This window comes from Camelus dromedarius, chromosome X (assembly GCF_036321535.1).
Source record: "Camelus dromedarius isolate mCamDro1 chromosome X, mCamDro1.pat, whole genome shotgun sequence".
NCBI classification, from domain to species: Eukaryota; Metazoa; Chordata; class Mammalia; order Artiodactyla; family Camelidae; genus Camelus; species Camelus dromedarius.
The window spans coordinates 73,746,183-73,773,043 of record NC_087472.1 but is presented as its reverse complement, the minus strand read 5'-3'; the positions used below and the strand labels follow the sequence as shown (position 1 = coordinate 73,773,043).

The following is a 26,861-nucleotide window of genomic DNA, read 5'->3' as shown; positions in this document are numbered from 1 at the left end:
TGGATTAATAGACAACTTATTAAGGGTAACCACAAGCCAAAAACTTACAAGTGAGTCCCCAAAACTAAATAAAAGCCAAGATAATACAAAGGAAAATTATCAAACCACAAAAGGAAGAAGAAAGGAACAAAGAGGAAGTACCAAATGAACTGCAAAAATAAGTTCAAAATGGCAATAAACACATATCTATCATTAATTACTGTAAATGTCAATGGATTAAATGGTCCAGTCAAAAGGCATAGAGTAACAGATTGGATAATAAAGCAAGAACCTTCAACATGCTGCATACAAGAGACCCACTTTATGGATAAGGATACATATGGATTGAGAGTGAAAGGATGGAAAAGGATATTCCATGCAAATGGAAAAGCCAAGAAAGCAGGTGTAGCAATACTGATTTCAGACAAAATAGGCTTTAAAACAAAGGCAATTAAGAAAGATAAAGAAGGACATTTTACAATGATTGAAGGAGTAATACAAGATGAGGATATTACACTCATTAATATACATGTACCTAATATAGGAGCACCTAAGTACATAAAACAATTACTAACAGAGATAAAGGGGGAAATTGATGGGAATAGAATCACTGTTGGAGATTTTAACACCACATTAACATCACTAGACTGCATTAAAATCACTGTTGGAGATTTTAACACCGCATTAAGATCACTGACCTTCCAGACAGAAAATAAATGAGGCAACAGAGAAATTAAATGATACAATAGAAAAATTATACTTGGTGGATATTTACAGAGCATTACACCCACAAAAACTAGGATATACATTCTTTTCAAGTGCACATGGAACATTTTCTAGGATTGATCATGTACTTGGGCAGAAAAGAAGCCTCAACAATTTTAAGAAGATAGAAATTATTTCAAGCATCTTTATTGGCCACAATGCCATGCAACTAGAAATCAACAACAGAGCAACAAAGGAGAAAAAAAATGAAAACATGCAGATTAAACAGTATGCTAGAAAAAAGCCGCAGTGGGTCAATGAGGAAATCAAAGTTGAAATTAAAAAATACCTTGAGACAAACGACAATGAAAATTCTACCACACAAAATTTACAGGATGCAGCAAAGGTAGTGCTAAGATGGAAGTTTTATAGTGATACAGGCCTTCCTCAAAAAAAAAAAAAAAAAAAAAAAAAAAAAGAAAACAGTCTCAAATAAACAATCTAACCCATCAGCCAAAAGAATTAGAAAATAAGAGCAAAAGAAACCAAAAGTCAGCAGAAGGAAGGAAATAATAAAGATCAGGGAGGGAATAAGTAAAATAGAAATTTAAAAACAATAGAAAAAAAATCAATCAAACCAAAAGCTGGTTTTCTGAAAGAGTAAATAAGATTGACAAACCTCTGGCCAAACTCACAAAGTAGAAAAAGAGAAGCATAACTAAGCAAAATAAGAAAGGAAAATGGAGAAATTACAACAAATAACATAGAAATACAGAATATCATATAAGAATATTATGAAAAACTATATGGAAAGAAAATGAATAATGTAGAGGAGATGGAAAAGTTTCTGGAAACATACAGTCCACCAAGACTGAATCAAGAAGAAACTGACCACTTCATCAAGCCGATCACTAGAAATGAAATCGAATTAGCACTAAAAAAAACCTACCTACCAATAAAAGTCCAGGACCCGACGGCTTCACTGGGGAATTATACTAAATATACAAAGAAGAACTCATACCAGTCCTTCTCAAGCTCTTCCAGAAGACTGAAAAGGAGGGAATACTCCCAAACTCATTCTATGAAGCCACCATCACCCTGATACCAAAACCAGGCAAAGACACTACCAAAAAAGAGAATTATAGGCCAATATCACTGATGAACATAGATGCAAATGTACTTACCAAAATATTAGCAAATAGAATCCAACAGCACATAAAAACGATCATACATCATGACCAAGTGGGGTTCATCCCAGGAACACAAGGGTGGTTCAACATACATAAATCAATGTAATACATCACATCGACAAGAGAAAGGACACAAACCACATGATCATCTCAATAGATGCAGAAAAAGCATTTGATAAAATTCAACACCATTTATGATAAACACTCTCGCCAAAGTGGGTATAGAGGGAACATATCTCAACATCATAAAAGCTATATATGACAAACCTATAGCCAGCATAGTGCTCAACAGTGAAACACTCAAAAGCTTCCCACTAAAATCTGGCACAAGACAAGGATGCCCACTATCACCGCTCCTATTCAACATAGTCTTTGAAGTCCTAGCCACAGCAGTCAGGCAAGAGAAAGAAATAAAAGGGATCCAAATTGGAAAAGAAGAGGTAAAAGTGTCATTATATGCCGACAACATGTTATTATACATATAAAACCCTAAGAGGTCCACACAAAAACTACTAAAGCTGATCGAAGAATTCAGAAAGGTAACAGGGTTCAAGATTAACATTGAAGAGTCAGTTGCATTTCTTTGCACTAATGATGAATCAACAGAAAAAGAAAGTAAAGAAACAATCCCCTTTAAAATAGCACCCAAAGTAATAAAATACCTAGGAATAAATCTAACCAAGGAGGTGAAAGACTTACACATGGAGAACTATAAAATACTGATGAAGGAAATTAAAGAAGACTTTAAAAAATTGAAAGCTATCCCATGCTCTTGGATTGGAAGAATCAGTATTGTTAAAATGGGCACACTGCCCAAGGCAATCTACAGATTTAATGCAATCCCTATCAAATTACTCTGGACATATTTCACAGAACTAGAACAAATCATAATAAAATTATATGGAACCACAAAAGACCTAGAATTGCCAAGGCATTACGAAGAGAAAGAAAGAGGCTGGAGGAATAACTCTCCCAGGCTTCAGAAAATACCATCGAGCTACAGTAATCAAGACAGCATGGTATTGGTACAAAAACAGACATATGAAACAATGGAACAGAATAGAGAGCCCAGAAATGAACCCACAAACTTTGGGTCAACTAATCTTCGACAAAGGAGGCAAGAATATACAATGGAATAAAGACAGTCTCTTCAGCAAATGGTGTTGGGAAAACTGGACAGCAGCATGTAAATCAATGAAGCTAGAACACTCCCTTACACCATACACAAAAATCAAGTCAAAATGGATCAAAGACTTAAACATAAGACAAGATACAAGAAACCTCTTAGAAGAAAATATAGGCAAAACATTATCTCACATACATCTCAAAAATGTTCTCTTAGAATAGTCTACACAAGCAATAGAAATAAAAGCAAGAATCAACAAATGGGACCTAATGAAACTTACAAGCTTCTGCACAGTAAAGGAAACCATAAGTAAAACAAAACGACAACCTACGGAATGGGAGAAAATTTTTGCAAATGAACCCGACAAAGGCTTGATCTCCAGAATATATAAGCAGCTCATACGACTCAATAAGAAAAAAATAAACAACCCAATCCAAAAATGGGCAAAAGACCTAAACAAGCAATTCTCCAAGGAAGACATACAAATGATCAATAGGCACATTAAAAAATGCTCAATATCACTAATTATCAGAGAAATGCAAATCAAAACTACAATGAGGTATCACCTCACACCAGTCAGAATGGCCATCATTCAAAAGTCCACAAATGACAAATGCTGGAGAGGCTGTGTATAAAAAGGAACCCTCCTACACTGCTGGTGGGAATGTAGTTTTGTGCAGTCACTGTGGAAAACACTATGGAGATCCCTCAAAAGGCTAGAAATAGACTTACCATATGACCCAGGAATCCCGCTCCTGAGCATATACCCAGAAGGAACCCTACTCCAAAAAGACACCTGCACCCCAATGTTTATAGCAGCACTATTTATAATAGCCAATACATGGAAAAAGCCTAAATGTCCATCAACAGATGACTGGATAAAGAAGTGGTGGTATATTTATACAATGGAATACTATTCAGCCGTAAAACTGAACAAAACATAAATAGAATTAGAAACAGACTCATAGACATAGAATACAAACTTGTGGTTGCCAAGGAGGCAGGGGGTGGGAAGGGATAGACTGGAATTTCAAAATGTAGAATAGATACACAAGATTATACTGTATAGCACAGGGAAATATATACAAGATCTTATGGTAGCTCACATACAAAAAAATGTGACAATGAATATATATATATGTTTATGTATAACTGAAAAATAGTGCTGTACACTGGAATTTGACCCAACATTGTAAAATGATTATAAATCAATAAAAATGTTAAATAAAAGAAAATATCTCAAAATACATAGTGAAAGAAATTAAATATCAAACTAGATAACATTTTCTTTTGGAAATGAAAGGAAGAATAGAGGAGAAAAAGACATCAGCCATATGGGAAAGTAAGAAAAACAGTACATCTAAATCCAACTACATCAATAATAACATCAAATGTAAATAGATTAAGCAATCCAATCAAAAGGTAGAAAGTGTCTGATTGGATTAAGAAACACAAAATCCAACTGTATGATGCCTGCAGAAGATACACTTTAGATTAAAAGATACAAATAGATTGAAAGTAAAAGAATGTAAAAAATACACCATGCAAAGAGAAACCAGAAGAAAATTGCAGTGGCTATATTAGGATCTCTAATACTAATACTAATTAATACTAATTTCCATTTCTAATACTCAGTGTCCAGCTCTATCAGAAGAAAGAGATGTTGAAAAACATTGCTAGAGGTATATACAGACATTATATAATGACAAAAAGTTCAGACCATAAGGAATACATGATAATTATAAGTATATATGCCTAAAACCAGGGCCCCAAGATATATGGATCAAAAACTGATAGAATTGAAGAGAGAAATAGACAATTCAATGACAATAGTTGGAGACTTTAACATTCCACTTTCAATAGTGAATAGAACATCTAGTCAGAAGATAAACAGATAAATAGAAGACTTGAACAACACTATACACAAACCAGTCCTAACAGACATCTATGAAACATTCCAATTCAAAACAACAGAATACACATTCTTCTCAAGCACACATTGAATACTCTCCAAGACAGATCATAGTCTATATCATAAAATAAGCTATAATAAACTTAAAAGGATTGAAATCATATAAATTATGTTCTCTAACCATAATGGAGTAAAATTATAAATTAATATCAGAGATAACTTTGGAAAATTCACAAGTGTATGAACCAGAAGGAGGGATATAATCATTAGAGAGAGAATAGAAAAGCATTAAAGAAAATCAACAAACCCAAAAGTTGGTTCTTTGAAAAGATTAACAAACTCAACAAACCTTTAGTTAGATTGATGAAAAAAACCCTCAAATTAATAAATTCAGGAATGAAAGAGGAGTGTTACTACTGACTCTATGGAGATAAAAATAATTATAAGGGAATGCTATGAGCAACTGTATGCCAACACAATAGATGACTTAGATGAAATGGGCAAATTATTAGAATAATACAAACTCCCAAAACTGATTCAAGAAGAAAAGAAATCTGAATTGGTCTATAACAAGTAAAGAGATTAAATAAGTAACCAAAACCTTGCCAAAAAGTACTGTCCAGGATTAGATGGCTTCACTGGTGAATTCTATCAAATATTTAAGGAATTAACACCAATTCTTCAAAAGCTCTTTCAAAAAATAGATTAGGAGGGAATATTTCTGAACTCATTCCTTGAGGCCAGTATTTCTGTGATCCCAAAGGCAGACAAAGTTACCAGAGAGAAAGAAAATTATACAACAATACATTATGAATATAGATGCAAAAATTCTCAACAAGGTATTAGCAAATTGAATCTAGCAAAGTATAAAAAACTTTATAAACTGTCACCAAATTAGCTTTATTATTGGAATGAAAGGTTGGTTAGACCTCTGAAAATTAAGTAATATGATAGACTACATCTGTAGAATAATGGACCAAAACCACATCATCATCTCAATGGACACAAAAACAGGCATGTGAAAAATTAAACACCCCTTCATGATAAAACCACACAACAAACTAAGACTAGAAGGGAAGTTCTTCAATCTGATAAAGGACATCTATGAAAAACTCATGGCTAATATGGCATTTAATGGTGAAAGATTGTATGCTAATCCTCTAAAATCAGGAATAAGACAAGAATGTCTATTACCATTTAATTTTTTCAACATTGTATTAGAGGTTTCTGGGGGGTAATTAGGTGAGAAAAATAAATAAAAAGCATACAGATTGGAAAAGAAGAAATAAAACTATCTTATATGTAGAAAATTCCAAGGAATCCACTAAAAAATAACTTATTAGGACTAATAAATGAGCTCAGCAATGTTTCAGGATACAAGACCAATATTTTAAAATCTATTACATTTCTATAAAGATGCAAGAACAAACAAAATGAAATTAATAAAAATAATTCAATTTACAATAGCATCAAAATATTTAGGAATACTTAGAAGAAATACAAGACTCATACTCTGAAAACTATAAAATATTGTTGAAAGAAGTTAAAGAGGACCTAAATATATGGAACAACATCCCATGTTCATAGTCATAAGACTTAATAGTGTTAAATTGTCAATATTTTCTAATTGGTTTACAGATTCAACACAATCATTATCAAAATCCCAGCTGACTTCTTTGCAGAAACTGACAAGTTGATCCTAAAATTCATATGGAAATTCAAGGAGCCTAGAAGAACCATGATCATCTTGAAAAAGGAGAACAAAGTTGGAAGACTCACACTTTCCAATTTTGAAACTTAACTAAAAAAGCTATAGTAATAAAGACAGTTTTGCACTGGCATAAGGATAGATATATAAACCAATGGAATAGGACTGAGAACTCAGAAAGAATTCTCTAATTTATGGTCAATTGATTTTCATCAAGGGTGCCAAAACAATTCAGTAGGGGAAAGAGTCTTCAACTAATAGGGCTGGGACAACTGAATATCAACATGTAGAGAATGAAGTTGGACTTCTATTTCACACCAAATGCAAAAATTAACTCAAAATAGGTCAAAGGCTTAAATGTAAGAGCTAAAACTGTAAAACTCTTAGAGGAAAACCTAGGCATAAATCATTGTGACTTTGGATTAGACAATGGCTTCTGGGATATGACAGCTAAGGCACAAGCAATAAAAGAAAAAAATAGGAAAATTGGACCTCATCAAAATTAAGAACTTTTGTGCCTCAAAAGACATTATCAAGAAAATGAAAAGACAACCCACAGAATGGGAGTAAATATTTGCAAATTATATGGCTAGTTTCCAGAATATAAAAAGAACTGTTACAAGTCAATCCAAATAAAAAGATAAATAACCCAGTTTTAAAGTGAGGACAGAATCTGAATAGACATTACTTCAAAAAAGATATATAAATGGCCAATAAGTATATGAAAAGATGCTCAACACTATTAGTCATTAGTAATATGAAAATGAGAATTATAAGATATCATTTCATACCTACTTAGGATGGCTATAATTTTTTTTAAAAAAATGGACAATAAGAAGTGTTAATGAGGATACAGGGAAATTTGAACACTCAGTGTTGCTTTTGGGAATATAAAATGGTGAAGCCACTTTGGAAAAACAGTTTGGCAGATCCTCAAAGCATTATAGACAGAGTTACCAGATGACTCAGCAATTCCACTCCTAGGTATATATTCAGGAGAAATGAAAATACATGTCCCCCCAAAAACTTGTACAAGAATGTTCATGGCAGCACTATTCATAATAGCCAAAAGCAGAAACAACCCAAATTTCCATCAATTAATGAATTTATGAACAAAATGTGGTATAGCTATACAATAGATAATTATTCAGCTATAAAAGGAATGAAGTATCTACACATGCTACAACATGGATTGACCTTAAAAACCTTATGCCCAATGGAAGAACCCAGATACAAAAGGCCACATGTTGTATGATTCCATTTACATGAAATGTCCAGAATAGGCAAATCTATAGAGACAATAAGTAGACTTCAGTGGTTGCCACTGGCTGAGGGGAGCAGGGAATCTGGAATGACTCTAAGGAATATGGGGCTTCTTTGGGGAGGGTGATAAAAATGTTCTGGAGTTAGTGGTGATGGTACACAACCATGTGAATACACTGAAAACCATTAAGTTGTAGACTTTAAAATGGTGAGTTTTATGGTATGTGAATTATACTCTATCAAAAACATTTTTAAAGTATAAGAAAATGTATACCAGGCAAATATTAAACTAAATAAAGTGAATGTATATATATTAACATCAGAAAAAAATTGATTATAGAACAAAATGCCAATGATACTAGATTATTAGAAATAACTTCCTTACACATTGATAAATATTCAATTTATCAGAAATATATAGCAATTCTAAATTTGTTTGTAACAATTTACAAAGCTTCAAAATTGATGTAGCTACAAGGAGATACTAACAAATTTTCCATATCAACAAGCAGACAAAACCAAGGAATAATATAGGGCATTTGAGCTGGATTAACAAACATGACTTAATTGAAGTATATAGTACTCTGAACCCAATTTTAAAATGTACATTTTTTCAAGTTCTCATGGAATTTTTACCAACAATTACCATATGTTGGTGCATAAAGCAAATCTCAGTAGATTTCAAACTGAAATCACACAAAGTTTGTTTTCTAACGAGAATGGAATCAAACTGGAAATAGCAAGGGCACTGATGTGTTGAAACAGAAGCTGCCCCAAGGGCTGGCACCAATTACTGGAGGCCTTCTTCTGTGCCAGGCATTAACCTTTTAGTTGCCAGATGATAAAATATAGATCCCAGCAGTACTGGGAAAGGAACTGAGGTGGCCAGGGCAACTGGGTAAGTGATGAAGAAACCAAGAAAGCCTGGAGCAGTGCCTATTTATGAAATAGTCTGGAAATATTTTTAATTTATATGTCCATACAATTATGTATCTGTGGAATATCATCCCTGTTTAGTAGGCAAATTATAGCATCAGATGTTTATATTCAAAAGGAAGAAAGTCTGAAAATTAATGAGCTGTGCATTTAACTCCAGAAGTTAAAAAAGAACAACAGAATAAGTCCAAAGAAAGTGAAAAAATTCAACAATGATAAGGAAAATAGCTAAATAAAAATAAAGACATAAAAGAAAGAATCAGAAAGCCAAAAAGTTGACTATCTAAAAAAAAAACTTATAAAAGGGACAAACTTCTAGCAATATTGATCAAAAGGGAAAAAGAGAAGGTACAGATAAACAAGGATAAGAGGATATAACTGAAAGTGCAACAGAGATTTCAAAAATACAAAGATAAAAACTTTATGCAAATAAATTTGAAAAGTGATGTGAAATAGAAAAATTCCTAGGAAATCATAATTAAACAAAACTGTCAAGAAGAAATAGCAAACTGGAATGATTCTACAACTATTTAAAAGATTGTATCCGTTAAAATTTTTCTTACAAAGGCCCAAATGGTTTTACTTGGAAGTTGTGCCAAATATTTAAAGAACAAATAGTTCCTTGGACAACCTCTACCAGAAAATAGAATGAAAGGAAATAGTTCCCACTTCATTCTATGACACCAGAATCAAACAGGGGACCATGAGAATGGAAAAAGTACAGGCCAATCTCATTCACGAACAAAATGCCGAATTCTTAAACAAAATATTAACAAACTAAGTCCAGCAGTTTTTATTTATTTTAGGACTGCAAGATAAGTTCAAAACAAGAAAAATCTCTAACGTAATTCACATTAACAGGTTAAAACACAAAATTAATCTTCATCTCAGTGGATACAGAAAACATGTTTATAAAATTCGACATCTACTCATCTTAAAAAAAAATTCCAATTGGTAGACTAAGAACAAACTGGAACGTCCCTAACCTGTTAAATGGTATCTACAAAAATATCACAGCAAACTTAATTGTGAAACTTTAAAAAGCATTCGCTTTAAAATTAGGTTCAACATAAAGATGTATAATATTAACATTTCAATTCAACACTGTACTGAATGAAAACAGTGTGCGTGTACTGCAGGTATGAAGTCCTAGCACTGCAGTAATGCAAGAAAAAGAGATTAAAAAATAAGGATCAGAAGGGGAAAAATAAAACTGTCATTTCCATATAAATTATCAAAATTAATAGGAAAGTTTAGCAGGTCTGCTAGTTACAAAAGCATTATACAAAAACACAATTATATTTGTATACATTAGCAATAAATTGGTATAAAATGTAATATTCTAAAAAGATATACAATAGCAACAAAATAAGCAAAAAATGTCTTACAATGATGTGCAAGCCCTTTTAAATTATAAAACTTCACTCAAGTAACATGAATACAGTTTAAATAGATGGAGACACATACCATGTTTACGGAAGACTCAATATCACAAAGATGTTAACTCTCCTTAAGTTGATCTACAGATTGATTATAATTCCAATCAAAGTCCCAAAAGTTTTGTCTGTATATATGCATGTTTGTGTGTGTAACTTGGAAAACTGATTCCAAAACTTATGGGGACAAAAATTTTCATAGCATTATTGTTCATAACCCCGACCTAGAAACTGCCTAAATGTTCATCAACAGTATGATGGATAATAAACCATGGGATATTCACAAAATAAAGTATTACACAGCAAGGAGAATAAACAAGCTACAACTGCATGCAACAATAATATAAGTGGCATACAAAACATAAGGTTGAATGAGAAAAATAAGTCACAGATGAATATACACAGCTATTCAAGCACTTTACACAAGCTAATGCATTTAATCCTCAGAACAACACCATTAAATGATTGTGTGCCTCCCCTCCTCCACTGCCCCCTTTGGGGTCAGGCAGGTCTTCTAGAGAGGATGTTCCAAGTAAAACAGGATTCAGGTCTTTCTGGGGTAAATAGCCTGGCCTCCCCAGCAACGGAGCTGAGGCAGATATTGTCCAAGGCACTAAGTTTATTGTGTCTGTGGGCTAACATAATACAGTCAATCACTAATGAGTTACTCTCTTGTACACACAGAGCCCCATGCTTGGCTATGGTGAATGGTAGACTGGAAGTAAAAGTGACCATTTACTGAGTATCTGCTATGTGCCAGGCTCCAGGCTTGATGCTGGAGATATGGGTAAAAAGACCACACACCCACCTTCTTGTTTAAACAATAATAATAGCAACAACAACTAACATTTATTGAGTACTTACTATGCGGTGAACTCTCTCTAAGCATTTTATTTGCTTTAGCTCTCTAATCTTCACAACAACACTATTATTAACTTCTTTTTACAGATGAGGAAAAGGAAGCACAGATAAATTAAGAGACTTGTCCAAGGTCACAGAGGCAGGAGGTGGCAGAGCTGAGACTCAAACCTAGGCAGTCTGAATCATCCCAACAACATGGGGAGGTAGGTATAAATTCTTGTCTTATAGCTGAGGAAAGAAAGGCTCAGAACTAAAGTTAGCACATATTAATTTGCACCCTCTATGTGACAGAGACTATATTAGATGATTTATGGATATTATTTCTCCAAACTGGAAGACAGAGTTCCCAGGAATATTAGGGTCCTAACTATGGGAGATCCAGGTATGCAGAGAGTGGCTTGCCTGCTTTCCAGCTAAATCCAACAGCCCCTTGGAAAGGATCAAGGGTGCCTTGGTGGGTGGGGGTGGGACGTAATTCTCAGTCTCATCTAAGCTCCTAGATCTCCAGATGAGTGATTGAAACTGCTGGTGGAGAGGAGGAGGAAGAAAAAGGAAGCTGGTTTTTCCCCTCTTCCTTCATCCACAGCCTTCATTCTATGCAGAATATTTAACATCTTACATCTTCCTGGATCTTCTAAACAACCAACTCATTAGCCCTGGGCCTGGACCTCCTCTAGTGGAAGCTTGGTCAGCTGGTCCTTGAGATGTCTGGGTCCCACAGTCCACAGCTGTCTTATCTCCACCCACCTTATGGCTCCTCAGGCCAAAATCCTTGGGCTGAAAGCATCTTGGTCCACAACTGTCCTTTGTTATCTATGGGACATGGTATACTCCACTTAAAATCTATATTTACAGGTTTTGCTTGCTTCTGCTTTGAACCTGCTCCTTCATAAATTTTCAAAGTGAACGTTACATCAGCAGGCTGTTCCCGAGAGACTGAGTGTCTTCTCCCTCAAATCCCCAGAGCAGCAAGTATCCATATGTGCCAAGAAGGCAATGCAGGAGACAGGACACCCAGCCTTTCCCAACCCAGTAGGCAGTTTATTAGAAGACGCTTGAGAAAGCGGAGAAGCAAAACCGACCAATGATATGGTACTTTTGTGTACCCAGCACCTGTCCCCTGAGAATCAATGCCAGGAACCATCATCTTATTTCACCCAAGCACTATCTGACAGGACCAATTTCCAGACACTTCACTGAAGTCACCCAAATAAAACATTTTAAGCTAACATTGAACAGTTCTGAACTAGAAACACCAAATTTCAAACAGGAAGCATTCCAAATAAGCTCTGGATAAGAAAGAAAAAAAAATCCTAGTCAAAAATCCCTCTGATTAAGATGGTCTTTACATAATCCTCATTTTTTTCTGTCTTCATCTCTCTCTTACTGTCTTTCTTTCTCTCATTCTTTCTCTACCTTTTCTGACATTAAGCCTCTTGTTATCCTACAGCTATTTCATCTAACTGCTTATCTATTCCAACTTTCAGGTTGGAATTGGAATAGGAGTGGATGGGGGGGCTTGTCTTCTATACCCACTCTACCACCACCACCTTGAAACCCACGGAAGGAAACCCCACTTACAGCCCCTCCTCCGTCGCAGCCCGCTGTTGCCGCTGCTGTGTGGAATCCAGATCTTCTGCAACCTGGTTTGGGTGAGCTCTCCCATCTCTTGAGACATCTTAGGCGTCGTAGCTAATGACACCACTGTCCAGAAGGTACTGGGCCTCACTTCCTGTCTTATTAGCTGTCTTTTCTGTTGCTGAGGCTATAGCAGAAGGTGGACAGAGTTGGAACAGGGAGGTGTGCTGGGGCTCTGAGCCTTCTGGCAGCCTGTCTCCAGCCTCTCTCCTCTTTCCTAGTCCTTGCCTGCTTTGTCTGCCTCTGCTCCTGTATGTACCAGTGGGGGCTTGGATGCAGAGAAGGAGACGTTGGGCAGAGATCAGCAGAGGCCTCTGAACTCCAAGGGCTGTGTACATAGGAGATAAGTTGAAGCCCAGCAAGGAAGGCAGCCAGCAAGACAGCCCAGGTCTGGCCAGTCGCTTCCCTCCAATGAAGACAGGACTAGTAGAGTATGCAAATAAAAGACCAAAGATCATGTGCTTATATCCTGCATGGGGTGGGGAGGCGAAGGTGATGGAGGCAGATCTCAGCAGCTTTCACAGCTTTGAAATAAAAAACGGGCCCAAGTAGAATGTCAAGTTCCAAATCAGAAACAGAGATCCACATCAGAAATGCAAATTTCCCAAGTACAAATACACAAACACAAAGTCCCTACTGAAAAACAATGCTTTGAGCTAGCAATCAAAGGCCTGAACTGGAATTAGAAAGTTCGCTGCCTCACTGTCCACCCACCCCCACCCAAATTGGCATTGCAACCCTTGTGTTCCCCAGAATTCTGCTACCTTTCCTAGCAAAGGGTCTCTCTCTCCCCTAAAATGTGCTGCCCAGGGCACTCCTGGAGAGATGGGCACTATCTGATCATCTTTATGCTCTCTCCAGCCAAGTCTAAATAAATCAGAGTAAACCTGACACCTTGGGAAGAGGAGTGAATGCAGACATTGCTAGGGGAAGAGATGGTAAGCACTGCCCATGTGACTGCCAGCTGCCATCAGGTGCTCTAGGGAAAAAGGGATCGTGATCTGACCCAGAACCCAGCTAAAGTTCTTCATGCCAAGCTATGTGGCTTAGGGTGGAGGCTGTAGCAGGCAGAGTGTGGGGAGTAGGGAGCAATGGCCTCAAAGTAGGACAAGTCCATAGGCCAGAGTCATCCTACCCAAATGTCTCCCCTTTACCCTCTCCCCTCCCCCTGGTTGTTTTGAGACTTTTATGTACAGAACTCATCTAACAGCATAGCTTACCTGGAAGATGTCCAAGTGTGTTCTTATTTCATTCTTTTGCAACCTTCCCACCCCCGATGAACCTCCAGTGATTGGCTACCAGGAAGCTCAATTTCCTCCACTAAGCTGGGCTATACAGGGGCAATCTCTTGGGGGATAGAAATCTCTAATCCCTGCCCTCCAGTGTTCTCAGCTCCACTTTGCCTTTTAAGAAGTTCCCTAAAATACATTCTCAGCATCCTAGTCTACACAAGGGTTAGATTCCCTCCAGTTTTTGTGTTTAAATCATACCAAACTTTCAATATATTTCAGAGCCTGCCCTTCTAAATGAACCTACTGAGGCAGTAGATCACAGTGGTTCAAAGCAATGGGCTCTGGAGCCATACTACTGAGTGGAATTCCACCTCTGCCCTTTACTATGAGACCCCGGGCAGAAGACTTAACTTTTCAGTGCCTTGAGTTTTCCATCTCATAAGAGTACCTACTCCCTTAGGGTTGTTGATGATTCAGTGTGTTAACACATGTAAGGCAATCTGGGAAATGTTCAATATATATTACCTAACACTGTGATTGTAAAAGATCAATCGCCTCTTAGACTAATCTGCAGCTTCTAATGTAATGCTGAGCATTCAGGAAACACTCTGTAAAGGAAACTTACAATGTTATGACAAAAAGTTAATGTTTATAATAAATAAAGAGCTCATATAAATCAATTAAAAAGATTAATTCACTCTCACTCTTTTGTGAGACTGAAGCCCCCTAGAAATCATTTTTTTCCAACCCTCTCAGGTAAGAAAATGGAGGCCTAGAGAGGGGAATTATTTTCCTAAGGTCCTATAGCAAATTAAGTCACCAAGTCAGGAGTAGAACAATGGGGACCTGATTTCTCCCAGTCTAGGTTCTTTTTTCCCTTTGATTAATTGATCAATCTAGCTTTATTTAAGGATGTGGTCTTCCAGATTAGCTTAAAACATTTAGAGTCTTAGAACTAGACTTTGGAAGATACAACTCTCTTAATCCTAATAAGTCACCTAACTGGTATCACTCTGTTAACTCTAATAATCTTAATAATAACCCTTTACATGTATGTTTTCCCTGGCCCACAAAAAAACATATTATTTATCATAGTTGCTCCTTCTAAACATTCTCACTAGCCTCACAGGGAAACTGAGGTCTAGGGAGGGAAAGTGGCTTGTCCAAGGTAGTCAATCCAGTCACATGAACCCCTCTTCTATGTTTACAATTTTGTCCTCATGACCCTGCCAAGAGGCAGGAAGATAATTTTAGCAGCAGGAAATCTGAGATAGGAGACTAGCGGGCTTTTGTCAAGATCCAAAAGGTAAACATGGGGTCCAGGCTTCAAAACCCAACTTAAAACTGCCCGGAACTAGGGGTGTGTGTGTGTGTGTGTGTGTGTGTGTGTGTGTGTGTGTGTGTGCTTAAACCACTGTTATCAATTCTGATCCCAGAAGCAGGAGAATTAAACAGGCTTTACCAAAAGGCCTCAGCCCGGGCACTCCTCAGTCAAACCTACCTCTCCAGCCATGTCTTAGATCTCCATGGTTAAACTGTACCAGCTGACTCATTGGGCTCCCAAACTTACTGTGTACTTTTTTGCCTCTTGGCCTTTGCTCAGCCTGGAATACCTTCTTTTCCCTTCCATTCTCAATGAAATCTGATTCACTTCAAGGCCGGGCTCAATGCTTGCCTCCTCTGGGAAGCCTTCCCTGTATCCTTGGCTTTTGGTTCTCATGTTGCCTATATGCTTCTGTCTATCTGAGCAAGTATCCACCAGTGTTTTACCAGTCTACTTTCCTAGTAGACTCTGGGCTCCTTAAGGATGGAGACTGGATCTCAGTTATCTGTAATCTATGTTTCCAGGTGTCTAGCTCAGGCCCTGGCACAGAAGAGACATTTGCCCAATGAGTGTCTGTACAATGTACATCTCTCTGCCCTAGATGAGATGAACATGTGGACAAATAATCCCCTTTCAATAAAGTAAATGTTATAAAAAAAAGAGCTATGCAGGGAACTGAGTGGGGGAACTAAATTGGTCTGAAGGTAGAATGTGGTATTAGGATCTAGAAGGTTTCTCCACCTGGAATGGGGCAGAACAGAATAAACAAAAGAATGAAGTCCACCCCACTGCCCTGCTCTCTGAAAGATGCACTTAACTGGTTACAGAAAATAAAGTTCACTCAGTATCAGAGACTCACTTGAGACTAAGAACTAGCCACAAATTCTAGTATGGGGTTAACTCTATACAGGAAAAGCATTAAGTGTGACTTCCTGAGGCCCACAGATCCTGATTATTTTCCCAAAGAATGGGGTGTACGGAAGAATCCCATTAAAAGCAGTATCAAGACAGTACTGATGGGCAACAAAATCACAAATGGGGTCTTCCTATTGGTAATTCTTGGAGTGAGTGGATTCTTGGTGTGAATGCATTTGTTTGGAGTTAGGGTGAAAAGGAGAGATTGGCCACATGCTTATAGGTCAGGTGCCCATATGAGAATATCAGGACCTCTATGGCAGCAGCCTAGGATCCACTTCCTTCTTAGCCACTGCCCTACCTCACCATCCTCCCACTACTTTCAGTTCCATGACTGGGGCCCAAGGATTACTCTATCCTAGTCCTAGGAGTAGATCTCCATACACCATAGTCATTCAGGAAGAAGTATAGCTGGAGGGTTGTGGGTAGTATTGCCTGTGGAGGCTACAGAAGAAGTAGGATCACTAAGACAGAGCACAGAAGTCCTGAAATATTTCCAAAGAGCTTTGGTTCCTGTCCTCCCACTCCTCTTCACCTTGCAACAGTCCTCTGAGGAAAATAAGCTAGAGACTTTAACTTCTATTTTAGTGAGGAGGCTAGTGAAGCCCAGAGAAGCTAAACAGCTTGTTCAAAGGGCCACAGCATACCAGCCCTACTTTGTACACCAGTTAGGAGGTAAGAGATATAATCTCTATCATCCAGCTCATTCAAACCTGGACTAGTTCAAGTTAGAGAGAATTCTAAAGGTGCTAGGGAACTGCCCTTTGGGCCAGTGTCCCACAAAGACAGCTTAGAATGGACAGAAACTAGATAATTACATATAAAAATCATATATTCCCCAACTTCCCATACCCTTTATTTTTAAAGAAAAAATTTCCATACCCTTTAATGCACACTTCAAGTGACCACCTATTCCAAGAAAACTTTCCAGAGAGCCTAAAGAATGGATTTAGGGTTGTGTTGGCTCCTATTTTTCCTTCTGTCCCACCTACCTGTTCTCCTAGAGGTTCTTTCTTCCATCGCTAATTATCCAATACACGGCTCTCTTGCATTTAGACCCCCAAAGCAGTTGCAGAGGATGGCATCAAAGAGGGAGTCTGGAAGCGCTCGTTGGTTCCCTGGGAAGGCCGGGGAAGTACCCTTGGTAAGATGGGGTGTGTGCCCGCTGTTGAAATATCAGCTGCTGTAGTAGCCAAAGAAGTTCCTGAGTCACCCGGAGCCTTTTCTCTTCAGGCCAACCATGTGTTCACCTTGCCCCAAAGGTCAGAACTAATATTAACAAGCTACTGCAGAATGGGGAAATTAAAATCAGCAATGGAAGCAGGCAAGATCTGGATTTCCTTAGGGCTGTTTCAGATTGGTCTTCAGTGTAAATGGGCATGATCCCTTACTGGAACGTGATTTGGTACTATGAAGCAAGAGCAATGAAAATTTTCATTTCCTTTGTCCTAATTATCCCACTCTTGGGACTCAATCCTGAGCCAATAACCACCAAAACACACACAAAAAGCTTAAAGCACCAACATTTTAATTTAAATTGCAGGGCTATTTGCTGATGGCAACAACTGGAATGTAACCTTTAAGTTCTCCAGGAGAAAAAGCAGCTCTTTGGGTCTTTCCTGCAGACATTGAGAATGATGGCTCTGAGGCTATGGAATTCTGGGGAAAAAAATAATTACGCTGCAATTCTGGGTGAGGAACCTAAGGTTGCAAAGTTATGCTTTACCCTGTACATCTGGCATGTCTATTATTTCTGTTTTTATGTTCTCAAAAACAAGTCACTAACCTGAATTTGTTCATTACTTCAACAAAAATTTATTAACTCCTAATATATACTGTGCCCTATATTAGGGGATGGGGCTAACAAGATGAATCAGATATGGCCATTGCTTTCAGGCTGCTGGTAGTATGGTAACAGAAGTAGAAATCAGTGGTAGTTGTACAATGTGATAAGTGCTGTGACAGAACGGACCACAACATACTGTGGGGATGCAGAGGACAAGATGTAACCGGGGAGGTGCGTGGGTGGTTAGGAAAACTTACTCAGGAGTTTGATTTGATTAAGATAGGGTGTTGAATCCTGGCTCTACTACTTCTGTGAAATTGGGGTGGATTCACTGAAACTCTCTTACTTAGCTTCAGTGCCCCTACAGTGTTGTCCTGATAATGAAATGATACAATGTTTATGGAAGAACCATGCGTTATATCGGGGGATAGTGCTGCTCTGGAACTTGGGTAGCCTACTTAAATTTTCTGGACCTTGATTTTACTCATCTGAGAAATGGAGCCAAGAGAAAGTACCTGTCAGGCCAAGTCCTAAAGGATGCTACGGCCCTATAAAGGCCCAAGACAAATAATGGCTACAGGGTGCACTTGATAAAGCCTCCCCTCCCCCTCCCTCAGCCCAATAAAGCCAGACGTCCTCTCTTAAGCCTTGTTTCACTAGAGCGCTTCTAACTGCTCCCTCCTCTAGCCGCAATGTTCCCTTACAGCGCCACCCCTCCCACTGTTACGACAGCCACTCCCAGGGCGCTTGCGCCGCATTCCTCTGCGCACCTAGGGGTGCGGTCTGACCCTTAGGGGCGGGGCTTCGGTAGCTACTCGGTTCCGCTCAAGGTTCCGCTGCTTAGAAAGTGATTAAATCCCATTTTAAGTAATCGAAAAAGCACCGAGGGGACTTTTGAGTAGAGCAGAAACGCAGTCAGAATCAGGTGCGTGGGCCACTATTCTGCGGGAGGAGGAGGAGCCCAGCTAAGGACCTTTCTCTCACCATTCATTCCTCCTCGGCGACCGCACTGCCCCCTTCAGCTTCCGCTCCTCTGGCCAATGAAAACTGAGGGTCTTGAAGTCCCGCCCACGTACGTCCGACACTTTCGCGGCAAGCAGGAGCACGCCTGCGCAAATGCGCGCGCGGAAGGCCGGGACTGGCCGATTTGGGGGCAGTCCAGTTTTGCGCTCGCGCCCACGTTAGGCGCTGGCCAAGAGGTGCTGTAACTCGCTGTGAAGATGCTGCGTGTGGTGAGCTGGAACATCAATGGGATCCGGAGCCCCCTGCAAGGGGTGGGATACGAGGAGCCCAGCAACTGTACCGCCACGGCCGTGGGGCATATTTTAGACAAACTAGATGCCGACATCGTCTGTCTTCAGGAGACCAAAGTGACCAGTAAGAGCTCAAGAATTCAGGACCCCTACCATACTTTCCCTTTTCCACTAACTTTTCCCACTGCTCCATCTTATTTCACTTTCCCATTACTTTATCCTTGGAGTCCTCTCCTTAGAGCCAGTTCAGAATCCTGATCCCCTCCTCTCAATTTCTCACTCCAGCTAGATCTCCAGATTCTCATTTCGTCTCCTGGCCTCAGCAGAACCTTAATTTTCTCCCCTCCTTGCAGTCTCCATCTTCTTTCAGATCCTCTAATTCCCACTCATTCTCCTGCCCCAGCTCAGTCCCCCAATTTACTCTCCCTATACACTCCCACTGTCCATTTCCCACTTCCAAGTCAGACCCCTCTAATTCCGCCTTTCTGCCCCCAGCTCATATACTTTAATTCCCACCTCATCATTACCCCAAGCGTAGACTCCCTAATTTCCCCCTTCTTATTTTTTAAAGCTTTTTTGGGGGGAGGTAATTAGGTTTGTTTGTTTGTTTGTTTTAATGGAAGTACTAGGGATTGAACCCAGGACCTCGTGCATGCTAAGCACGCATTCTGCCACTGAGCTATACCCTCTCCCCTAATTTCCTCCTTTTTAAATTTCCGTCTCAGATTCTCAGTTCCCCTTATTTCTACCTCCATTTCTCCTCCCCAGCTCAGAGCCTCTCATCATTCCTACCTCAGGTCCCACTCCAAGCTTAGACTCTCTAATTCCCTCTCCCTCGCCAGCTGAACCCCCTGATTCCTTCTCTCTCCCACTCCAGCTCTGAGACCCCTTACCTACTTTTCCCTCCATCCTCATTTCAGATCCTCTAACTCCCTCTCTCTCCTACCTCCTTCTCCAACCTCAGATTCCCAGTTCTCTCTCCCGTATCTCCATTTCCCACCCCCAGCTCCCTCCAGTCACCTGGTTGCCTAGCCTCTTAATTCTTCACCTCCCATTCTGTAGTCTTCTGCCTTCTTGTAATTCTGATATCAATTCCCTCTCTAGTCCCCACCTTTTTAGCTCCTCTTCTAATCATAGATACTTAATTTTTCCTTCCTACTCTCGCTTTGATGTGGGCAAGTAATTAGCCTACAGCTGTAATTCCAGGCCTTTGTGTGTCCTAGGTCCTAGTCCTGGTCCTATCATCTCTGACATAATTTTACAATCTGACATCTTTTTTTTTTTTCCAGGAGATGCTCTGACAGAGCCCCTGGCTATCATTGAGGGCTATAACTCCTATTTCAGCTTCAGCCGCAATCGCAGTGGCTATTCCGGTAAATGCGGTTTTCTGGGGACTTTAAATTAGTGATGGAGACATGTGGGAAAGGATTTTCAATATTTAAGGTAATAAGAAACATAGGCTTTTAGCCCACAACAGTAAGACCACATCAAATTATATGAGTGATAATTTTTATGTGTCATATTGGACCTCAGAAGCACAATAGTGTGGTGGTTAATTGTATGAGCTCTGGAACCAGACAGACTGCCTGGGTTTGAATCCTAGCTCAATTCCTAGCTGTGTACCCTCTGACCAGTGACTTAACCTCTTTATGCCTCAAGTTCCTCAGCTGGAAAATGGGGATAATGCCTACCTCTTAGGGCTATTACAAAGATTACACTAATTAATCCATGTGATAATAATAATAATAGCTAACACTTTCTGAGCACTTACTGTGTATCGATGTAAAACACTTAGAATATTAGCTGTTATTAATCTGTGGTTTTTCTAGATGAAGGAACTGAGACTGCAGGGTTGGAATAGAGTTGCCCCAGGCATCCATGGCTCTTGAGTTGAGAGAGTTGTCAGTAGAACCACACTCAATGAAGATGAGTCAGGTGACCCGTGCGGGGGCAACAGGCTGTTGGCTGCCAGGCCTGCTCAGAGTACCCTCTCTGTCTCCAGGTGTTGCCACCTTCTGTAAGGACAGTGCTACCCCAGTAGCTGCTGAAGAAGGCCTGAGTGGCCTACTTGCCACTCAGAATGGGGATGTGGGTTGCTACGGAAACATGGATGAGTTCACCCAAGAGGAGCTTCGGGCTCTGGATAGTGAGGGCCGGGCCCTCCTCACCCAGCACAAGATCCGGTAATAGCCTACTTCCTCCTTCCACCAGTGTTGCTGGTTTGACTCTGAATGTGGCGATTCTAAGGCTTGCCTTATAAACGTGCACTCACCATGGAAAACTTCCCAGATTTGCCTTTCCTGGACTTTAGTCTGGGCTGGGCTACCTCCTCAGGACAAACCATGTTCTCCTCTGAGCCTTGAGTTCTCTGTCTCTACGAGGGTGGGGGTGATGCTAGCTGGAAGGCACCACAGGCATCTCAAAAGCAAGTTAGCCAATGTTGAACTTACCGCCCCAGGTTTTTCTCTTTCTGGGTGTCTTATGTTTGTGAATGACAGTACCATCACCTGGTTTACCTGAGTGTCATCCTTGATGCTTCATCTGTAGTCAGTCCCCAAGTCCTGTGAATGCCAGTTCATTCATGTTTCTCTATTCCTTTCCTTTACTTCCATTCCATGGACAACCATTAAGTGGCAATCACACAGTGTGGGGAAGGGAAGGGTGACTTGGAAATGACCCTTTTTTTGCGGTGCTGGTTCTCTTCTCCCCAGCACATGGGAAGGGAAGGAGAAGACCTTGACCCTAATCAACGTGTATTGCCCCCATGCGGACCCTGGGAAGCCTGAGCGGCTCACGTTTAAGATGCGCTTCTATCGCTTGCTGCAGATTCGAGCAGAGGCCCTCCTGGCGGCTGGCAGGTACTGCAAACCTGGGCAGCAAGGCTTCTTTGAGCTTGTCCTGGGTGCCCAGCCCCATTAGAAGGGTTGTGCGATCTTTGTCTTTTGAGTTCCTTCACAGCCTAGTTATAGACACCAGCATACCCACCAGAATAGGCCCTGCTCTCTAAGAGCTGTGAGGGACCAGGTCAAGTGACACAAATACAGATTTTGTATTCAGATACCTCTGAGCACCTATCTTGGTTCCTTTCATTCGCTATGAGCCCCAAGACTAGTCCTCCCTCTGTTTTCTGTTTTGTAAAATAAGTGTATGAATCCCTGCCTCACAGAATAGTTTTAAGGATGAAATGAGATGAGGAAGGTAAAGTGTCTGGGAACAAATGAAAGGTCTTGTCCCAGGGAGGGCTAGGAAAGTGAGGGTGGGTTAGACTATCAAAGAACACTTCCTAGAGGGAATGGTACCTGAGCTCATCTTTGAAGGACCAGAAATATGCTGTTAGGTAGAGATCAGTGACACTCATGTCAAAAAAGGAACAGTATCACCTTTGGAGATCAGACTTGGGTTGGTCAGGTATAAAAGGTATCAAGGTTATTAGGAAGATTGGAGAGGTAGGCTACCATTAGTTGCTTTTGGCTCTTATTTTAGCCTCAGTGTGGAAAGTGGCCTATCTGAGCTCTTGGACCCAGGAGAAAGTAGATGGGCCAGGACTGCTGCTTCCCTTTTTTGACATTCATTTTATGTTTTTCAGCCATGTTATCATTCTGGGTGACCTGAATACAGCCCACCGCCCCATTGACCACTGGGATGCAGCCAACCTGGTAAGGTTCCCTCTAGGCCTTTGACCATACTCCTGACTATGGTTCTGTTCAGCTAGCCAACCAATGTTGGTTTTTTTGGCCCAGGGGCAAGCTTTCTTCATGGAAAAGCAGAGCTTAGTTTGAAATTCTATTCTCAAAGCACTAAAGATTGTGCTGGGGACTCACTTACCAGTCAGTTCTGGCTCTTGGCCCCTCAAGAGCTCTCAGCACGATAGTGGAATATGGACACATGACTGGCAAATTATAGAGTGATGTTTTCAGGGATGAGGCCGAGATAACAACCCAGGAGGTTAGGAGAGCCTGGCAATGGGATTCCTGGGCCAGCCTGGACATCAGGGGAGACATCTGAAAATGGCTGAATCTTAATGAGTAGTACAGAGCTTTGAGGTAGGGTGGGGAGCAAAACATTCTAGTGTGATGAGCAAAGGCTGCATGGTGAGAATTTGCCTGGTGTGCACAGGGAACTGCAAATCTTGTTCTTGTTAGGGGGTGACATGGGAAGGAAGGTGAGTAGCAGGAGATGGGGATGGAGAATCCTTTGAGGGTCAGATTTTGAGGGCCTTAAACTCCACATTGCCTTGATCATTTCCCCAATACACTGTTTCCTGTTTGCAAACCTTCAATACATCCCTGCCACCTTTGTGATGCAGAGGAAACGCCCAGTCCTGGCATTCAAGGATCTTTCTTGTCTGTGCCCATTCTCCATTTCCATCCTCAGTACCTCTACACACTGTCCACTTTAGCCAAGTCATCTCCTCTCTGCCCATTGAAAAAAGTTATTCTTATTTTAGCTTTTCTCACTGTCTTCTGAATTGGTGGGCATCCCCTCCCTTCTGTCTTTTTTTCTTATATGAACCTCTCATCTCAGAGTTCCTCTAGGACAATGGTTCTCAACCCCTGACAGCACATTAGAACAAGGAGCTTTTACAAAAATATCAATACCTTGGTTCAACCCTAGACCAATTAAATCAGAATCTGTGGGGTGTGGGGCCAGGGTAGCAGTATGTTTTAAAAGCTCCCAGGCTGATTTTATTGTACATTCAGAGTTGAGAACGACTGCTGTAGAATCTATAAGTCAGTTCTCATCTTGGCTTGCCTCATGAGAGGAGGGATCAGTAATTTAGGCTGTCACGGTCCAACTCAGCACTAGGCTTGGCTCAAAGAAGAGGCTGTAGGAAGATTCCTTGATTAGTTTGCAGAAGAGCCACATGAACATAGATGTGGATGTGGCTCCCAGCTGGGAAAATGAGCAGAAATGAGATATTGAGAGAAACGTGGTGGTGGTGTGGTGGGAAGGGAGTGGACATTACAAAGTGTGAGCCTTTAGTCCTCCCTACCTTATTCCTCATCGGGTGTTTACTCAGTCTGTTCTTGCTGCTTCCTATGATACTGTCAGGTACCTTTATGCCTTCTCTTCTTAGATCAGAAATATCTTAATGCCTCAAGTGAATCTCCTGCATTCTTTTTTCCAGGAAAAGAGAACTAATGGTACCAGATCACATGACAAACACAGTATTTCCAAAATAGCAGAATATGTCCACTCCCCACAAGACTGGCTCTTCTAGTCTCATCTCCCTAAATAGCACCATCATCGCCTTGGTTGGTGTTAGTATTCTCTGTCTTCTCTAACCTCCCCCTTCCCCATTCAATTGATCAGTGACTATTGTTGATTCTAGCTCCAAATCAGCTCTTAATTTCATTTTGTCTCCTCTGGCACCAGCCTAGTCTTAAGTGACCATCATCTCTTGCTCGTATGGACTGTGATAGTCCTCTCCTGCTGGTGTTCTGGCCCACAGTCTGGTTGCCCCTAAAGTCTTTTGCATGCACTGCCCCCTCCCTCCACAGGCCCATCACAGAAATTGTTCTCTCAATTTGTAATACCCTTTGCCTGGGTTACACCTACTCAGCCTTCACGTCTCAGCTCCAGATCGCTTCCTGAAAGAAAGTCTTCTTGGACCCCAGGACAAGGTCAGGGTCTTGCCTTGTTCCTAGCATTATGCCTGGCACATAATCAGTGTTCTTTGAACATTTGTGGCATTGAATGAGTGGGTAAGTGGATTGGATGGATGATGAATTAGGGATCAGAGCCAAAGGAAATATTCAGACTTGAATCCCTGGAGCCCCTCAGCTCAGGAAGGGGAAGTGGTCAGTGAGGGCTTTGACAAACACAGGATAAGCCAAATAGTACCAGAGGGTTTAAAGTAAAAGGCAATAGTCTTCTTAACTCCTAACCTAGCCCTGCTTCCTGGAGCTGACTACTTTTAACTTCCTATTTTCCATTCTTTTGGTGAGCAGTTCTGATAATTGCTTTGATTAAGCAAACAACAAGCTTTCAGGTTTGGGGTTTATGGCCCAGTGCAAAGTAAATGTAGCCTGATGCAGAAGGAAAAACAAGCATGGGATTTTAAATCAGTAAGGATGGAAAATGAATCCCAGCTCTGCCAGTTCTGGGCTTTGTGACCTTAAGCAGTCTTCTTTGGAACAACCACATTTTCTTATCTGTAAAATGAAGCAGTTAGTCAAGGTCCCTTCCAGTTCTAGGCCTTTAGTTCTGCCTCTCTTTTTGTCCCCCTCCTCCTTCCCCAGGAATGCTTTGAAGAGGACCCAGGGCGCAAGTGGATGGACGGCTTGCTTAGTAACCTGGGGTGCCAGGCTGGTTCCTATACGGGATCCTTCATTGATAGCTACCGCTGCTTCCAGCCAAAGCAGAAGGGGGCCTTCACCTGCTGGTCAACGGTCAGTGGCGCCCGCCATCTGAACTATGGCTCCCGGCTTGACTATGTGCTGGGGGACAGGACCCTGGTCATAGACACCTTTCAGGCTTCCTTCTTGCTGCCTGAGGTGATGGGCTCTGACCATTGCCCTGTGGGTGCAGTCTTAAGTGTGTCCTCTGTGCCGGCAAAACAGTGCCCACCTCTGTGCACCCGCTTCCTCCCCGAGTTTGCAGGCACCCAGCTCAAGATCCTTCGTTTCCTAGTTCATCTCGAGCAAGATCCTGAGTTCAAGCAGTCAGCGCTGCAGCTCACCAATCAAACCCAGGCGCAGGTGCGCCAAAACAAAGCCCGCGTGCGCTCAGCCAGGTCTCGGTCAAGTCAAGCTGGCACCACTAGAGGCCAAAAGAAATTGATGAGCTACTTCCAGCCATCCTCCACCCATCCCCAAGCTTCTTCTAACTTGGAGCTTCCTAACCTGGGTGCCCTTGTGACCCCAAGGACCTCAGAAGAGGAGGTGATGGCCAATGTGGTGGAGGGGCAGCCCAAGGCTTCAGAGGCCAAGGTTGCAAAGGAGGTACAGACCTCGTTCTGGAAATCTCTACTTGGGGGGCCCTCGCCCATGCCCCTCTGTGAGGGCCACAGGGAGCCGTGTGTAATGCGAACTGTGAAGAAGCCAGGACCCAACCGGGGTCGTCACTTCTACATGTGTGCCAGGCCCCAGGGTCCTCCCTCTGACCCCTCCTCCCGCTGCAACTTCTTCCTCTGGAGTAGGCCCTGCTGAACTAACCCAGGCCTAGGGATGCCTGGCATGGTCAACCTAGTACATGATCTGAGGCCAGCTTCCTCCTAAGCTGCCTCCTCCTTTCCCTTCTCTGCCTCCTCCTTGACCTTCCTCAAGGACCCTTCTCTTTCCTCTTTTTCTTCTTCCTCTAAGACCTCCCTTCCCCTCTCTTCTTCCTGCCTAGCTCCTCCTCATTGGTGAGCTTCTTGTGCCTTAATGCTGTGACCCAGTCCCCCACCCCACTCCCCACCTTCCTATCAGAAGTACACAGGAACCAGTTGCCCCAGGAAGTAGTGATTTTAAACCTCTTCCTTCCCTGCTGGGAAATATATCTGTGCCTAAATAAAGTCTATGTCTTTGTTTCAGTGCACCATGTCATGTGGACATTTTGGATATACTCTGTGAAGCTGAGTCAGAGATGTTATCTCAGTAATGGGTTTGCCAAC

The 26,861-nt window shown here is 40.9% G+C and overlaps 2 protein-coding genes across 5 annotated transcripts in view; one reads left to right on the top strand and one right to left on the bottom strand.

Moving 5' to 3' along the window:
* The window catches only part of PFKFB1 (6-phosphofructo-2-kinase/fructose-2,6-biphosphatase 1), a 52,843-nt gene extending 35,318 nt beyond the window's left edge, over positions 1 to 17,525 (bottom strand). For 2 of the 4 annotated variants that reach the window (XM_031445091.2, XM_064483110.1), the window contains exons 1-2: positions 17,218 to 17,525; positions 12,698 to 13,278 (exon numbers count right to left, since the gene is read on the bottom strand). In XM_031445091.2, coding sequence (XP_031300951.1) covers positions 12,698 to 12,794 — 97 coding nt within the window. In that variant the 5' untranslated portion in view covers positions 12,795 to 13,278; positions 17,218 to 17,525. The remainder of the gene's footprint in view (positions 1 to 12,697; positions 13,279 to 17,217) is intronic. The other 2 variants (XM_064483112.1, XM_031445096.2) reach the window with 2 other exon arrangements.
* Positions 17,526 to 19,111: 1,586 nt separating this feature from the next.
* On the top strand, positions 19,112 to 26,780 carry APEX2 (apurinic/apyrimidinic endodeoxyribonuclease 2). The gene is made up of 6 exons (XM_010997138.3): positions 19,112 to 19,388; positions 20,554 to 20,637; positions 21,267 to 21,447; positions 21,976 to 22,122; positions 22,851 to 22,920; positions 25,507 to 26,780. The coding sequence occupies exons 1-6, from the start codon at positions 19,232 to 19,234 to the stop codon at positions 26,413 to 26,415; spliced, it is 1,548 nt and encodes a 515-aa protein (XP_010995440.2). The 5' UTR covers positions 19,112 to 19,231; the 3' UTR covers positions 26,416 to 26,780.
* Positions 26,781 to 26,861: the final 81 nt, after the last annotated feature.

Excerpts from the sequence above, each read along its gene's own strand:
- APEX2 (XM_010997138.3), top strand. The coding sequence starts at position 19,232 with ATGCTGCGTGTGGTGAGCTGGAACATCAATGGGATCCGGAGCCCCCTG. Across the intron at positions 21,448-21,975 it reads CTCACCCAGCACAAGATCCG|CACATGGGAAGGGAAGGAGA; the intron begins GTAATAGCCTAC and ends TCTTCTCCCCAG. Across the intron at positions 22,921-25,506 it reads ACTGGGATGCAGCCAACCTG|GAATGCTTTGAAGAGGACCC; the intron begins GTAAGGTTCCCT and ends CTCCTTCCCCAG.